This window comes from Apium graveolens, chromosome 6 (assembly GCF_009905375.1).
Source record: "Apium graveolens cultivar Ventura chromosome 6, ASM990537v1, whole genome shotgun sequence".
Taxonomy (NCBI): Eukaryota; Viridiplantae; Streptophyta; class Magnoliopsida; order Apiales; family Apiaceae; genus Apium; species Apium graveolens.
Window position 1 is genome coordinate 24,902,087 of NC_133652.1, and position 17,240 is coordinate 24,919,326.

A 17,240-nucleotide genomic window follows, 5' to 3' on the forward strand; every position below is an offset into this window, starting at 1 on the left:
GTGGAATTTCCTTGTTCACAAGAGCTACGAAGTTGTTCTTTTCATAGATGAATCCAGATTGAGACATGATTTTGACTACTGGTGTCATTGTTAAAGTACGGGAATTTGCAGAGAGAAGGATAGTATTTGCTTTGGAGAAGAAGAGAGTTAGAGCAATTGATTTGAGAATGATAAAAGAAAAGAATGAAAATGATTTTTGCTTTTATACTATCTCAAAAATAAACTGTCAAAAGTAATAAAGTAAAATAAAATAACCAAACGAAATAGCCCAAAATAGCCGTCTAAAATAAATAAACTGTCAAAATTCTGTCAATTATCCGTCGTGTTATACTTACAGACTGTAATTATATCCGATGGATAAATTGGATAATGTTCAGAGTTCCAACGGCTAAGATTGAGACAATTCGATGGATGATAATAAAACAATTATCCGTCAGGTTATAAAATAATCCAGAAAAGTAATTGATTTTTATTAATAAATTCTATTCTGACAGATGATCAAACTCGATGGATAATGAGCATCCGCCGGGATTTAAATTTTTACTTAGCCAAAATTTTCATCTAAAACAAAAAAAATCAATTAAGTTCTAGCTGCATTATAACTTGCAAAAATATCTGAAATGATTTAAGAATAATTAAGCATACCTAACTCACTTACCAACCCGGAAAAGGTGGATTCATCAAGTGTCTTGGTAAAGATATCTGCAAGCTGCTTTTCACTTGGAACAAAATGAAGTTCAACAGTACCATTCATCACATGTTCCCTAATGAAGTGGTATTTGATGTCTATGTGCTTTGTTTTTGAATGTTATACTGGATTTTCAGTGATGACAATTGCACTTGTGTTATCACAGAAAATAGGAAATTTGTCCATTTGTAGACCATACTCCAATAATTGTTTTTTCATCCACAAAATCTGTGCATAGCAACTACCAGCAGCAATGTATTCAGCTTCAGTTGTAGAAATAGAAACTGAATTTTGCTTTTTACTGAACCAGGACACAAGCTTGTTCCCTAAAAATTGACAGGTTCATGTTGTACTTTTTCTATCAATTTTACAACATGCATAATCTGCATCTGAATAACCAGTTAGATCAAAACCAGAATCTATAGGGCCAAATGCCAAGTTTTGGTGTTCCCTTGAGACATCTGAAAATTCTCTTAATAGCTACTAAGTGAGATTCTCTAGGAATCAGCCTGAAATCTAGCACAAAGACAAGTAGCAAACATTAAATCTGGCCTACTAGCTGTTAAGTACAGAAGTGAACCAACCATGCCCTTATAGCTTGAAATATCCACAGACTTTTCAGTATTGTTTAATTGAAGTTTAGTTGCAGTGGCCATGAGAGTTTTTGCAGATGTGCAATCCATTAGATCAAACTTCTTTAAGAGATCATAAATATATTTGGTTTGACTAATGAATATTCCATCACTAACTTGCTTAACTTGTAAACCAAGAAAGTAAGTTAGCTCTCCCATCATTCTCATTTCATACTTACTTTGCATAAATTTGGCAAATTTTTTGCAAAGTTTTTCATCTGTAGAGCCAAATATAATATCATCTACATAAATTTGAACAAGTATACTAGAGTCATTAACATTCCTAAAGAATAAAGTTTTATCAACAGTACCTCTTGTGAAGTGATTTTCCAAAAAAACTTTGATAAAGTGTCATATCAGGCTCTAGGTGCTTGCTTCAATCCATAAAGTGCTTTCAAAAGAGAGTAGACATATTCTGGAAAATTTGGATCTTCAAAACCAGGAGGCTGGCTGACATAGACTTCCTCCTCCAAATCTTCATTCAGAAAGGCACTTTTAACATCCATTTGATAGACCTTGAAATTGGCATGGGCTTCATAGGCTAAGAAAATTCTGATGGCTTCAAGTCTTGCAACAGGAGCAAAAGTTTCATCAAAATCTATTCCTTCTTGTTGACAGTAGCCCTTAGCAACCAATCTAGCTTTGTTCCTGACCACTATGTCATTTTCATCCATCTTGTTTCTGAATACCCACTTGGTGTCAATTGGATTCTTTCCTTTAGGTTTGGGTACAAGCTTCCATACCTTGTTCCTTTCAAATTGGTTTAGCTCTTTCTGCATAGCTAATACCCAATCAGGATCCAACAAAGTTTCTTCTACCTTCTTTGGTTCTTCCTTAGAAAGAAAGCTACTATAAAGACATTCTTCTTGAGTTGCTTTCCTTGTTTAAACTCTAGAAGATACATCACCAATGATGAGCTCAAAAGGGTGATCTCTAGTCCATTTTCTTTGTTGAGGTAGATTAGCTCTAGATGAAGAGGCTCATTATTGTCTTGATGTGTGACTGAGTTAATATTACGAGAAACTCCCCCTGAGTTTGTGAATCTTTGATTTGAGAAAGGGGTATTTTCTGTAGGTGATCTATTTTGACTTTCAGCTTCTCTCATTGTTCCGACGGATGATGCACTTTGCATCTCAGCGGATGAGGCAGATTGTCTACTGACGGATGAAGCATTTTATAACTCGACAGATGTTGAATTATGTGCTTCATTAGTTGTAAATTTTTCTGTATTATCCTTAGCCAATATTTCTTGATCACTTTCATCATCACTGTCATCACTAACCATCTCGACATTATCAAACTTGAGGCTTTCATGGAAATCTCCATCTTGCAGTCCTTCAATCTTTTATCATCAAACACAACATGTATAGATTCCATAACAATGTTAGTTCTTAGATTGTAGACTCTATATGCTTTTCCAGAAGCATATCCAACAAAGATTCCTTCATCTGCTTTAGCATCAAACTTTCCATGTTGATCAGTTTGATTTCTTAAGATATAACATTTACAACCAAAGACATGAAGATAATTCAGAGTTGGCTTCATATTCTTGAACAATTGATAGGGTGTCATGCACTTGGCTTGATTAACCAAAGAAATATTCTGAGTGTAGCATGCAGTATTCACAGCTTCAGCTCAAAAATATGTTGGTAACTTTGATTCTTCATGCATTGTCCTTGCAGCTTCAATAAGAGATTTGTTCTTCATTTCCACTACTCCATTTTATTGTGGAGTTCATGCTGCAGAGAATTCATGCATAATCCCATTTTCTTCACAAAATGATTTCATCACAGAATCCTTTTTTCAGTTCTATTGTCACTCCTGATTCTTCTTACTTTAAAGTCAGGATGATTATTGACTTGCCTGATGTGATTAATAATTATTTCACTAGCTTCATCTTTGGACTTTAGAAAATATGTCCAAGAGAACTTTGAGAAATCATCTCCAGTTACTAGGCGATATCTTTTCCTTGTGATAGACAATACATTAACTGGTCCAAACAAATCCATGTGCAATAGTTACAAAGGTTCTTCAATTCTTGAATCAAGCTTCTTTCTGAATGATGCTTTGATCTGCTTTCCTTTCTGGCAGACATCACACAATCCATCATTAGTAAATTCCACTTGAGGAATACCTCTAACCAATTCTTTCTTGACAAGCTCATTCATAGTTTTGAAGTTTAGATGGGACAACTTCTTGTGCCATAGCCAACTTTCATCTTGACTTGCTTTACTGAGAAGACAAGTGACAGACTCTGCATTTGATGAGTTGAAGTTAGCTAAGTACATATTTCATTTTCTCACTCCAGTGAGAACCACTTTGTTTGTTCTTTATTTATTTCATAACACAGGCTTCTGAATTGAAAGTAACTGAGTTGCCCTTGTCACAAAGCTGGCGATACTCAACAAATTATGCTTGAGACCATCCACTAGGGCAACCTCTTCAAAGATGACATTATCTTTTGAAATCAATCCATATCCCACAGTATAACCTTTGTTGTCATCTCCAAAAGTAATATTTGGGCCAGCTTTTTCCTCGAACTCAGTGAGCAGGGTAGAATTTCTAGTCATGTGCCTTGAGCAACCACTATCCAGATACCAAAGATTCTTTCTATTTCCCTGCACACATCAAAATCAAATCAAGTTGATTTTGGTACCTAAGTTTCCTTGGGTCCTGCCTTGTTAGCTTTCTTCTTTGGTTTCTTAGGTTTGATCTCATTTGACTTGGGAATTTCAGATTCATCCTTAGTCATTTGAGTTGAACCTTTGAGACCAGTCATTAAAACAGAATTTTCATGCACATTTTGGTTTACATGAAAAGGCATGCTATTTGAAAACATGTTATTCCAGTAAGGCATGCTAAATGGCATTTGAGGTATACTAAATACAACATAATAATGATTAGGTGCAAATGACATATTAGCAAATTGTGCTTTCATATTCTGAGTAGACATAGCATTCATAGGCATGGTAGGCATGTTGGGAAAAGAAGAAGGTACGAACATGGGAGTTTGCATAGCAAGTTTGCAATTAACAGACAAATGATTAACACTACCACACTTGTCACATATTTTTCTTGGTGCATATTTATCAGGTGTGTAGTTGTTATGTTTGTTAATTCCTACTTTCCCATTTCTATTATTTTTCTTTTTAGCTTCTGTTTTAACCTAAATCTTTTTTAACCTGTCATTCAATTGCTTAATAGACAGAAGACCAACATTAACTTTCTTTTCTTTTCTGACTTGACTTGATTCTCCTGGAATAAAGTTTTTAGAAACTGATCTATATTTCTCATTTAACTTAGCAAGCTTAGCTTTGCTAACTGGTTTAGTCACAGCAGACAGATGTGGCTCCTTGTCTCTCGACGGATTATCCTTTTGATTATCCGACAGATGATTTTCATCATCCGTTGAGTCCACATCTGTCAATAATCCTTCAACCAAATTGGACTCAAGCTTCTCTTTACTCTTCTTCCAGGCTGCATCACAAAAGGACTCAATACCTTGAACTTTAGTGATTTGAGCATGAACATCTCTAGATGATTTTCATGCCTTAATCACTTCTAGTTCTCGTTCAAGCTGCTTTTTTAAAATCTCTTCTTTCTTCAAGGACTCGGTTAAATCATCCTTAGCAATCTTACACTCAATTCTTAATTTTTCAAATTCAATAAACTGATACTCTAGCACATTATTCCTATCACTTAAAAACAAATTGTTTTCTTTAATTTTAGCATTTTCCTTAGTTATGGACTTAAGTGTAACACGCAGGTGATATAATTCTGTGGACATGTCATTTATTGCATCATTACACTCAACTTTAGATAAATGTGCTAGGTTAGTGGTGATTACCTGATTGCTTGAAGAACTTGTTTCTGTTTCATCATATTTGGCCATTAAGGCTAGATTGACATATATTGTTTCTTCATTTTCTTCCAACTAATCTGCAGCCCAGTCATTCTCCTGTGTGATAAAAGCTATTTCCTTTTATTTGAGCAACTCAAAGTATTTCTGTTTATAATCAACATGCTCAAACTTCTTTTTGCTGGAATCAGACTTTCTACATTCACTAGCAAAATGACCCGCCAAGCCATATTTGAAATACTTGAATTTTGACTTATCAACCATGTTTTTGTTGGGCTTAGTTGCTCCAAAGTTCTTCTTGAATTTGAGCTTGGAAAATCTTCTGGATAAGAATGCTAGATGTTTATCAATATAATCCATGTCATCTTGGCTCAACTGATCTTTATTTTCAGCTACCATCCCTTTACCCTTGCTTTCGCAGACCTTTGATGTAGACTCAACAGCTTCCACTTTCATCTCTTTTTCCTTCTCTAACTCGGCAACAAGTGTTATGGACCCTCCTTTCTTCCTTCCTTTCTCCATCATTTCATCTTACTCTATTTCAAGCTCATAGGTTTTCAGGATGCCATACAATCTCTCCAAGGTGAATTCCTTTTGGAAACAGAGACTGTCATTGGCTTCCACTCCTTTGAAAGATATCTAAGGAACTTGAGGTTAGAGTCTTTTGTTTGATAGACTCTTTCATTCAACTTCAGAGCATTTAATAGCTTTTGAAATATACTAAATATATCAGTGAGAGACTCACTTTCTTCACAGTGGAAATGCTCATATTGCTGAATCAGGAGCGGCATCTTGTTCTCCCTTACTTGCTCAGTACCATCACAAATAATCTGAATTGTGTCCCAAACCTCTTTTTATATTTTATAGTTAATGATGTTATCAAACATATCACCATCAACTCCATTGAACAATATATTCATGGCCTTCTTATCCTTCCTTACTTGTTCAATATCAGAGTCTGACCATTCATGCCTAGGTTTTGGAACAGATGGCTCATTGCCAGTTGCAGCTCTCATTGGTACATGAGGACCTCTCTCTATGCACTCCACATAGGCCTCATCTTGGGAAAGAAGATGTAGGTGCATCTTCACCTTCTAGTGGTGATAATTATCTTTGTCCAGAAATGGGATCTTAACTCCAACATCCTTTTTATTCATCTTGTTGTTTGTTGTGATCTTTCTACTCTTTGTTATTCAAGAGCTTGCTATGATACCAATTGTTATTCCCTAACAATACAACAATAATTACAGAAGGGGGGAGGTTGAATGTAATTCTGGCTTCTTTTCAAGATTTTAAAATAGTTCTAACTTAATATATAAAACAATGTTTGATTTGCTTTATTGCGGAATAGAAAGATAATGGAAATCAAAACACTAAGTAATAAAACACAAGTTTTAAAACTTTCTGGTGGATTAGAAAGCATCCACCATATATATATATATATATATATATATATATATATTAGTTTGAGAACTCTGTGAAGCTTTGAATAGCTCACAGTTGCTTTACAAGTTGAACAAACAAACTACAGAGAAATACTTACAGAATACAGTTTGATATGTTTCTCCTAGAAAATGTATTTGCTTGGTTAATTATTCTACTTGCTACACTTGGTTTATATATCACCAAGTTTAGATGACAGTAAGATAAGATAATAAAACAAAACATATCTAGTATAACTTCATGCTGCTTCACTACTCTATTCCAGCATCTTTGAATATCTTCACATTTGCATGGAAATGGTAATACTTCTTTGTTCTCAAAATCCTGCTTAACAGGCTGGCACATTCCTTTTGGAAACACCCAACGCATGTGATTGTGTTGTCACTGTCAACTGCTATTTGAATTTGATCATCTGTCAGGACTATGTTTGTCATCCATCAGGAGTCTTGATGATTATCCGTAGGGAGTTTTGTTGATCATCCCTCGGGAGTCTTTTAGATCATCTGTCGGGAGTCTATCTGCCACTTGACTCTATTTCATTTACACAGAATTACAAGACATCTCATATTTATAATTGCTCAACATATTCTGCATATCAATCTAGTAGTCAACATGACTTAGATAACCATTTACATTCTACTAGACTAAAACATGTTGTTTGCAGAGATGTGCTACAGTACCTATTTGTTACATTAGCTACACTCTCGATGGATGTCAAATTGTTATCCGTCGGGACTATATTAGATCATCCGTCGAGAGATACAAATTTCACTAACTTAAATTAACTAAGGTGTTTTGTTTGACTTATCATCAAGTCCACAACATATTCATAACAAAACTTATTCGGGTAATACCTCATTCGTGAATAGAGCTTACTAGGACAATACCTCCTTCGGAAATAAAGCTTGCGGGGGCAGAGACTCGTGCTGATAACGTGTTGTAAATAACATGTTGTAAACCTTGATGTTGTAAATAATGTGTTGTAAAACTTGATTTACTATGTAATGTATGACTTAATAAATGCACATATAGATAGAGTAGAAGTTGAAGAGAGAATTGTATTTCAATACGTTTTTCAGTGTATATGATTTCAATAACTGAAGGTCCTATTTATACTTACAGAAAAATATGATAGGATTGCACGTACTACGAAAAGATAAGATATGATTGCAGGTATTGCGAAAACATAAGATATGATTGCACGTGCTACGAAAAGATAATATATGATTTTAATCAAAATTCTTCCTTACTAAGTTTCTTCTCGGAGAAGCTGTGCGAGTCTTCCTCGATAAGTTTTGGAAGACTTACTCGATAAGTTTTATGAGTTTTCTTGATTAAGTTGACAATCATTATTATATTATAACACTATTGACATAGTATCCTTATTTTTAGCGACTAAAAGGTTCAGTTTCCGTCGGAGCCTTATTTCTCAAAGCCTAATTTTTTCCAAACATTTATAGGAGATTTTATTTTTTTAAATACGGTATAATTATTTTACAAAAAAAATATTTTTATTTATAATTAACTTTCTAAACTTTATTTGGAAAAAGCTGACCAGGTATATTGACAATTTGACTTTGTGTAATCATGTATAAACTCACATTGCCGATGTTATATCTAATATTTTTATCATAAAGAATCATGATCCTCTAAAAATACTAGTTCTGCTAGAGATATCAAAAACGGTTTCAAAAAACGTATCAAAATGATACATGGCGTAGTTATATTAATATGACTCATATATATTCACGAGTGGTCCAGATTATTAATAAATGAATATAAATGATAATATGCGGGCAACTAAAATATTTTGTAACCTATTTTGGAATGATATTTGGGACTTTAATATTTCCCGCCATATTTTAACCCTTATGATAAATTCAATAATTTTCTTTAAATACAATCAAATCATGACCTTATTAAGGAAAAAAATATATGAAAAAGAATCTTCGTCTTTAATCAGTAGTTCTGAGAAGGATGATGTATAAAAAATAGTCATTTTAGGATTTTAAATGTCTAAAATCTCTAAAAAAATCCGAAATTTTGTACAAAATACATGAAAAAAATAAAAAAAATTCCAAAATTTAACAACAAACATGCATGATTAATACACATGTCTCACTTTTTATTTATGTGAATATGAATTTTTATTATACATATTCCATTTAAATAATATAAGGAACATGCATATGTTCAACGCGAGTTTTTTTTTGAAATTTAAACAAATGAATACACATATTTTAGCTGCTAGAATAATTTGGACGGTATTTAATATCTATGGACATTTTGTGCAGTTAGACATCAAAAATAAGGTATGACTTTTTTTTGTGAAAATATATTTTTAAGCTCAACTATCAAACTATCAAGGGGTCGTGTGGTTCGAACAGGGGTACAGTGATATAAGGTTCTAACCAGGAATAGTTAAAGTGGTATAAGGTTCATGTATCATTTATGATATTAGGTGTTTGGTGCGAGCTGAAACGAATATGTCTGATTTAAAATATTTTTAAGTCATCAATTTTAATTAATTTTAAATATTATTTTAATAAATTTTTGGTTCATTAAAACATTTTTTAATTAAACATTTATATTTGATTGTTTAAATAGAATTAAAATCCTAAAAATAAAATTAATTTCTCGTAACCCTCCATCGTACCCAGCTCCTCATTGGGTTCCGAGACGAAGCTTAACCTGAGTCTTGGTTAAGCCATAACTTACAAATTTGAGGAATGAACTTGAAGAAATATTTTTGTGAACCAAATATCAGGTACAGAGTTGGAATTGAACGAAATTCATACCTTATATCAAAATATCTCGAACCAAACGTCCTAAAAACATCTTAATCATCTATGTTACTTATACATAATTAACGATAAAATTTTAAAATATCATAAATATGTTTCCCTTAAATTTAAATTATAAATTTAGCGAACTTGATAAAGCAAAAAGTAAATGTTAACTAAATAAAGATAAAAATATGAAGTATGATATTTGAAAGATTGCTCGTATCAAATTGATATAAATCAAATTTTGGAAAGTGCCGGGTAAAAGAGGAAAACATCATTTCCAAATAAGAAAATATCATAAAAATGATATTTTTTTATTATATAATCACAATTCCAATATTCATCCCAAATTATACAATTTTCTTATATTACAATAACCATTGATAAAATTTATATTTTTATAAGTAAAATTGACAATTATTATAAATTTTGAAAATAAATATTATTGATAAATATTCATTTAATTTTTTAAATAGAAAAGTATTAATGAATATGTAGTGCTATTTATATCATTCTGAATTACAAATATACATATATATGCACTATTAAATTTAAATTATGAACAAATTAATAAACTAGCATTTATTCTACATCATTTTTAAAATAATATGTAGGGTGGTATTGTACGGAGAACTCAAGAGATCCGTGAAGAATCACAATATAAATTTATAAAATATTTATATTTTTTTATTTTTTACATATATAATTATAAATTTCAGATACTAAATAAAAAACAAACTTTCACAATTTTGTCCTTTAAAAAATTATTATAAACTAATGAAATAGTTTAAAGATCAATTATCCAAAATTATTTAATGATAAAATTAAATTTAAAATTTTGTTTACTTCAAATTTTAATATTAAATATTTTATAATTTTCAAATATAACTATTATTCTATATTGAAATCAAATTTTATATAAAAAATCAATAATCCTCCAATAATATGGTTCTCCCGGGAGGCTAATTGTGTCTGTATAAATAATACTAATCAATAACTCGTGTGATGCACGGAATAATTATAACATTAATATTTTTATTATTTTAATAGTTTATAAAAAATTTAAACCATAATTATATATTATTGAGATTAATAAAGTTAAAATATTTACGTTTTATTTTATATTTATTATATTATTGAAAATTCAAAATTTAGATAGTTAAAATCTTAAAAAATCCTCCTACTACAGCCTATAGAACGCTTCGTTGTGCGAGTGTAGAGCATATATCAAAGTGAGAGACTTGAATACTAGTGTTGTACGTGGATGATTTAATATTGTTTTTTATATTATTTTTTATTTTTTCTTCATTTAATATTTAATTTGTTATATTATAATTTGAATTTTTTAAATTAGTTTTAAAAGTGTTTGGTTTCTTACAAAAGAGGTGAGAAAGAAGTTGAGTGTGATTATAAATTAAGTTGGATAATAATTCATAGAGTTTTTATTTATATTAGATTCATGATTTAATTTTTTTTCACTAAATTATATTTATTTAAATTTTATTTTGGAAGGTGTTCACATATTTTTTAGAAAAGTGTTAACCGACCAAACAAACGACATGTCTTATCTATACTATATTATTATAAGCAGAACACTCTCTATTTGGTAGTCAGTTGTTCGATACAGTTGTTTAGTACGACAAATAACAACCTATACTATTATAAACAGAACACTCTCTAATTGGTAGTCGGTTGTTCGGTACAGTTGTTTGGTATGACAAATAACAACTGTCAGATCTAAAGTCAGATAAATGAGAACCGTGGGATGCAATAATAAATTATTATTATATTAATATTTAAACTGCTCTCATGGATTCACAGAACACCCTCTATTTGGTAGTCGGTTGTTCGATACAGTTGTTTGGTACGACAAATAACAATCGTCAGATCTAAAGTCAAATATATGAGAACCATTGGATGCAATAATAAAATATTATTATATTAATATTTAAACTGCTCTCATGGATTCAAACCCCGTCAACGATTTATTATATTTAAACTTTTATATTTTTATTTTAACAATTTCTACAGGTTTGAGGCCCGAGTCCCATGAACAACATATTATATTATATTATTTATTTTCAATAAAGTCTCAAATTATCACAAAATATTTATTATTATAACTTATTATGTTTTTCCATTTATTTTTCAACTATTGAAACTATATATCAACATGTAATAATTTTAAGATATAATTATATTATTAAAAATCATTCAAGTGTTAAAAGCAATCCGTGTCATAGGCCAGCAATCTATACTAAACTATAATAACCGAACAGGGCTATAATTTGTAGTTTGGTTGACCCTGTTTTTGGTTATCCTTTTCGATCACGACCGTCAGATCTCTTAACCAAATAATTATAACCGTTAGATCCGAATACTAAAAAAATACACCAACCAAATATACAGGTTCGAATCCCGCCAACAACATAAATTTATATTATTATTTATAAAATTACAAATAAATTTCTAGATTCGAATGCTACCAACAACAAATATTTATATTAATATTTATTAAAAAAAAATCATTAACCAAGTTCACAGTTTCGAACCCCGCCAACATCCCACCAACATCAAACATTTAATTATTATTTATAAATAAGTTTAATAATTCAAATCTCATCAATATAGACTATTTTATACTATACTATTTGATTTAATTTAAAATTATACACAATCAAATTATAATTAAATTGTTATTAATTTACGTATTCAATTATTTATATTAGAATTTCAATGAAATCATATAAAATATAAATAAAAACATATAAATATTAACGGTCAATGCACGGGTTTTAAGTTAGTAATAGTATAATATAGATATTCATATTTCGCTTCTTACCAAATAAAAAGAAAAGATAAAGGGGTACTTCCCACTTCCAAGTATGAACAAGGAGACCAGGGAAGGAGACCAACTCGGTTCCTAAAAATTAAAGTGATGAAAATGGAAACACTCTAACCAACCCCAGTTTTCCCAAACACAGTATCCTCGTCAGATCCGTCCTTTCCCTGTAATAATTGGGCCCCATTTAATCCCCCCCATTCCCGACTTTAACGGTGTTTTCCTTTCCTCGTCATCCCCCTCAATTTTTCAGACATTATTAAACCCCCACAACCTCCCCTAGCCTCTCTACTACTATAAAACATACTTATTGTAACAAGATAAAGTTTCGAACTTTGTTGTGTTTATTCATTACAACAACCAGCTGCCTTCATGAAGGTTTCAAACTCGACACCCACCTTTTCTTGAATTTATGTTTGTAAAAATGTCTCCCTTTTTTTTCCTATTACTGTTTGATTTTGTATCAAATCTTGCTGTTTTGTCTCTTATTTGAATAACGGGTACTCGAAAAATCCAATCTTTTTATGGTACCCCCCAATAACATTGTTGTTTCTTATTGTCAACCTGTTCCCACTGTGTCTCTGTGTGTGTTTATGTATGGCATATATCATGTGTATATTTTATGTTTAAATCTGGGCTTATTAAGTTTGTTGATTGTAGTGATTTGAGTTATCTGATTATTGACATTGTTGGACCCGCTAATCGAATAGTAGTTGGTGTGTTTGAATATTTGACTCTTTGGAGATTGATGTACTTGGCTTCAATGAAGTAAGTTCCAGATCTGTAAATTTCTAAATTACGAAGATGCTGTCTCTAGGTTTAGAGTTTTTTGTATATTTTATATTTACATACCCTTTTTTTATACAGTAGATTTGTCTTTTTATTTTTTGAAGAGGTGTTTTAGATCCAAATTGCCAAAGTTTCTAACTTTAGAGGTAGCTTACAAACACTCGAAGTTCCTAAATGTAAAATATGTCAATGTGTTTCAAGAATGTGGTGCACAAGATGCTAAGATGATTTCTCAAAATGCTTGTTTGAAGATAATGGTCATGATTTTGGTGCCGCGACTGTCCTTTTCATGCAGATTTTCTGAGATTTCTTTTCTTTAGTCTGAGTATGCATAGAAGGAAATTCATCCATTGTTCTGTTACATAGTTGTTTATACATTCAATTCTTTATACTTTAAAGTTTCATATTTCTTATATCTGTAAATGAAAGTCTTCAATTTTTTTCTATTTTACAGACAAGACTGCCTTATCTAGAATGCATGACCTCGCTCTAATTGGAGTAAATGATCAAGAAGTATGGACATCCGGGAAGAAAGTTCAAGATTCGAGTCCTTACCCAACATGACTCTGAGGAATTTATCATCTTCCTCCTCAGCATTCTATTCAGCAAATCAGTCGCCATTCTTTTCTCCAAGGTCACCGTCGTGTCAATCATCTATACACCATGACATTCCATGTGATGGTACCAACACAAATACTTTTTTCTATGTCTTTTAGTTTGATTTTTATTCTTTTTATTACATAACTCTAAGATATGTGATTTGCCTTTTCAGTTGTTTCCTCAGTTCCTGCAACATGTGAATCAAGTGACTTACAGAAGTTGGATCACATTTCTTCCTCAACAGGGATTTCCAATATTAACCTCTCCATTGGCTTTGAGCATAATAATGATCCATATACTAGGCACAAAGAGAAAGATAAAAGGATTGAAAGAAGCCAAGTGACCTCATTAACCCCAACTTCAACTTCATTTGCCTCTAGCCGACTGAGGAGTTGTGATGTGTACATAGGTTTCCATGGTCGTAAACCTTTGATGCTAAGATTTACAAATTGGCTCCGTGCTGAACTGGAAGTTCAAGGGTTAAGTTGCTTCGTAGCAGATAGAGCTCGATGTCGAAATTCTCGAAAACATAATCTTGTCGAGAGGGCAATGGACGCTAGCACATTTGGAGTTGTAATCCTAACAAGGAAGTCATTCAGGAATCCATACACCATCGAAGAGCTCCGTTTCTTTTGTTATAAGAAAAACTTGGTACCAGTGTATTTTGATTTGGGCCCTGATGACTGTCTTGTAAGGGATATAATTGAGAAAAGAGGGGAAATGTGGGAATTGCATGGAGGAGAACTTTGGCTTCTCTATGGCGGTTTGGAAAAGGAATGGAAAGAAGCCGTGAATGCCTTGTCTCGCGTTGATGATTGGAAACTCGAGGCTCATGATGGCAAGTGGAGGGAGTGCATACTGAGGGCAGTCACTCTTTTGGCGCTGAGATTGGGAAGAAGGAGTGTTGTTGACAGACTAAGCAAGTGGAGAGAAAAGGCAGAAAAAGAAGAGTTTCCTTTTCCTCGAAATGATAATTTTGTTGGTAGGAAGAAAGAACTCTCTGAGCTGGAATTTATGCTTTTTGGTGATGTTAGTGGGGATGCAGAGAAGGATTACTTTGAGTTCAAGGCCCGACCAAGGCAAAAAAAATTGACAATAGGTTGGGGGAGTGGTAGTTCAATTGACAAAAATAGAAAGGAGCGACATCCTGAGACTAGCAAGAGGAAGGGAAAAGAACCTGTTGTCTGGAAGGAGTGTGAAAAAGATATTGAGATGCAATATCCGGAAGCTCCTAATATGCATCAGCAAGCAAAGAAGTCAAAGACTACTAGAAAGAATGGGAGGAGAAAGAGGTCGATGAAAGTTGTATATGGTAAGGGAATTGCCTGTGTGTCCGGGGACTCCGGAATAGGCAAGACAGAACTGCTTCTTGAGTTTGCATACAGATTTCAGCAAAGGTACAAGATGGTTTTGTGGATAGGAGGGCAAAGTAGATACATTCGTCAAAATTATTTGAATCTGTGGTCATTTTTAGAAGTTGATGTTGGGGTTGAAAATGGCTTGGAGAAAAGTAGGATAAAGAGTTTTGAAGAGCAAGAAGAGGCTGCCATAGCTAGGGTAAGGAAGGAGCTTATGCGAAACATCCCCTTTTTGGTAATAATTGATAATTTGGAGAGTGAAAAGGATTGGTGGGATCACAAGCTAGTAATGGATGTACTTCCCCGCTTTGGTGGAGAGACCCATGTTATCATATCCACACGCCTCTCAAATGTGTTGAACTTGGAGCCTTTAAGGCTCTCTTACCTATCTGGAGTTGAGGCGTTGTCTTTAATGCAGGGAAGTGTCAAAGATCATCCAGTTGAAGAAGTTGATGCTCTACGGGTTATTGAGGAAAAACTTGGACGGCTAACCCTAGGTCTTGCAATTGTTGGAGCTATTCTTGCTGAACTTCCGATAAATCCAAGTAGGCTGTTGGACACTATTAACCGAGTGCCTTCAAGGGAAATAACATGGACTGGAAGAGAGTGTAGTTCATTACGAAGAAATAACTTCCTATTGCAACTCTTTGAGGTCTGTTTCTCAATTTTTGACCATGCAGATGGACAAAGAAGCCTGGCAACTAGAATGGTTTTTGCTAGTGGTTGGTTTGCACCGGCAGCTATTCCTGGCCCTCTTTTATCTGTAGCAGCTCACAAGTTGCCTGAAAAACACCACCGCACCCGTTTATGGAAAAAGCTTTTACATTCTTTAACTTGTGGGTATACATCCTCTTATGGTAGAAAATCAGAAGCTGACGCCATTTCATTGTTAATAAGATTTAACATTGGAAGAAGCTGTACAAAAGAAGGTTATATCCACTTTAACCATCTTACCAAGCTTTATGCTCGAAAGAGAGGAGTTAGCGGGTCTGCACTAGCCATGGTACGAGCTGTAATTAGTGGGGGTTCTGTTGTCCAGCATGCAGAACACATATGGGCAGCATGTTTCTTGCTCTTAGGATTTGGGACTGATCCTATAGTAGTTGAACTTAAGGTGTCGGAATTAGTGTTGCTTATAAAAGAAGTGATTTTGCCGCTTGCCATCAGGACATTCGTTACATATTCACGTTGCAGTGCTGCTCTAGAACTCCTTCGTCTAAGTACGAATGCGTTGGAAGCAGCAGAACAAGCATTTGTTATACCAGTTGAAAAGTGGTTGAATAAATCGATATGTTGGAGACCTATCCAGACAAATGCTCAGTTGAATCCTTATCTTTGGCAGGAGCTAGCGCTTTCAAGAGCTACCATTTTAGAAATTAGGGCCAAGCTAATGCTCAAAGGGAGACAGTTTGATATAGCGGATGATCTAATTAGGAAGGCAATTTTTGTTAGAACTTCAATCTGCGGTGAGGATCACCCAGACACAATGTCTGCCCGTGAAACACTCAGCAAAGCTACTAGACTCCTAGCTAATGTTCAAAATCATAGTTCATCATAGGTTCTAAAATTCATTTTAAGCAGAGTTCAGTTAGATTTATACAACACAAGGGAATAATTGTGGTATAAAAATTTCAGAGAAGTTTTTTATCTATACTTTTCTACTATAATGAGAAACAAATTTCTACGTTTTTTCTGTTTTTGATTTGAATCTATATCATATACTCTCATTGCTTGAAAGTCAAATGATTTACTTCAAGCCCTAAACTGCTGGTGAAACTAGGTGAGATATATGGCAGGACTCCTAATGGAGTAGTTTTTACTCTTTTGTTTTGTAGTCCTTTTTTATCACATTTTCGAAATCAAGGTTCTGGTTTCCAGATGGGCAATTTTCAATGTTTGCAGGAGCCCATTTGTTTGCATTATTGCGTGCCTTTTGAGTTGTCTTGAACATCTTGCATCTCACCTCTAAATGATGAATGTAGTACAAATTGTCTTGGGCATCATGGTGTGATAGTTTATCAAACATTAGTGACTCGTATTCCTCGCAAATTTTCATTTTTATTTGTGCAATTTTATGTAATACATTACTTAAATTTCATCTATCTGATCATTATTTGGTTGAATGCATTACTGATGAGCTCCTATTATATCATGATAATGAGTACTTAGGACAATGCTATATGATTTGAGTAATGCAACTGCAGAATGATAGATTATTACTAATATACTTGTGGCCTCAAATA

At 33.0% G+C, this 17,240-nt stretch overlaps 1 protein-coding gene across 2 annotated transcripts; it reads left to right on the plus strand.

Moving 5' to 3' along the window:
• Window positions 1-12,280: 12,280 nt before the first annotated feature.
• On the plus strand, window positions 12,281-16,685 carry LOC141667141 (uncharacterized). 2 transcript variants are annotated; one of them, XM_074473523.1, is made up of 4 exons: window positions 12,281-12,628; window positions 12,911-13,018; window positions 13,494-13,720; window positions 13,812-16,685. In XM_074473523.1, the coding sequence occupies exons 3-4, from the start codon at window positions 13,555-13,557 to the stop codon at window positions 16,553-16,555; spliced, it is 2,910 nt and encodes a 969-aa protein (XP_074329624.1). In that variant the 5' UTR covers window positions 12,281-12,628; window positions 12,911-13,018; window positions 13,494-13,554; the 3' UTR covers window positions 16,556-16,685. The 2 variants fall into 2 exon arrangements, with proteins under 2 accessions (XP_074329624.1, XP_074329623.1); XM_074473522.1 differs by lacking the exon at window positions 12,911-13,018.
• The last annotated feature ends 555 nt before the right edge of the window (window positions 16,686-17,240 follow it).

Excerpts from the sequence above, each read along its gene's own strand:
- LOC141667141 (XM_074473523.1), top strand. The coding sequence starts at position 13,555 with ATGGACATCCGGGAAGAAAGTTCAAGATTCGAGTCCTTACCCAACATG. Across the intron at positions 13,721-13,811 it reads CCATGACATTCCATGTGATG|TTGTTTCCTCAGTTCCTGCA; the intron begins GTACCAACACAA and ends TTGCCTTTTCAG.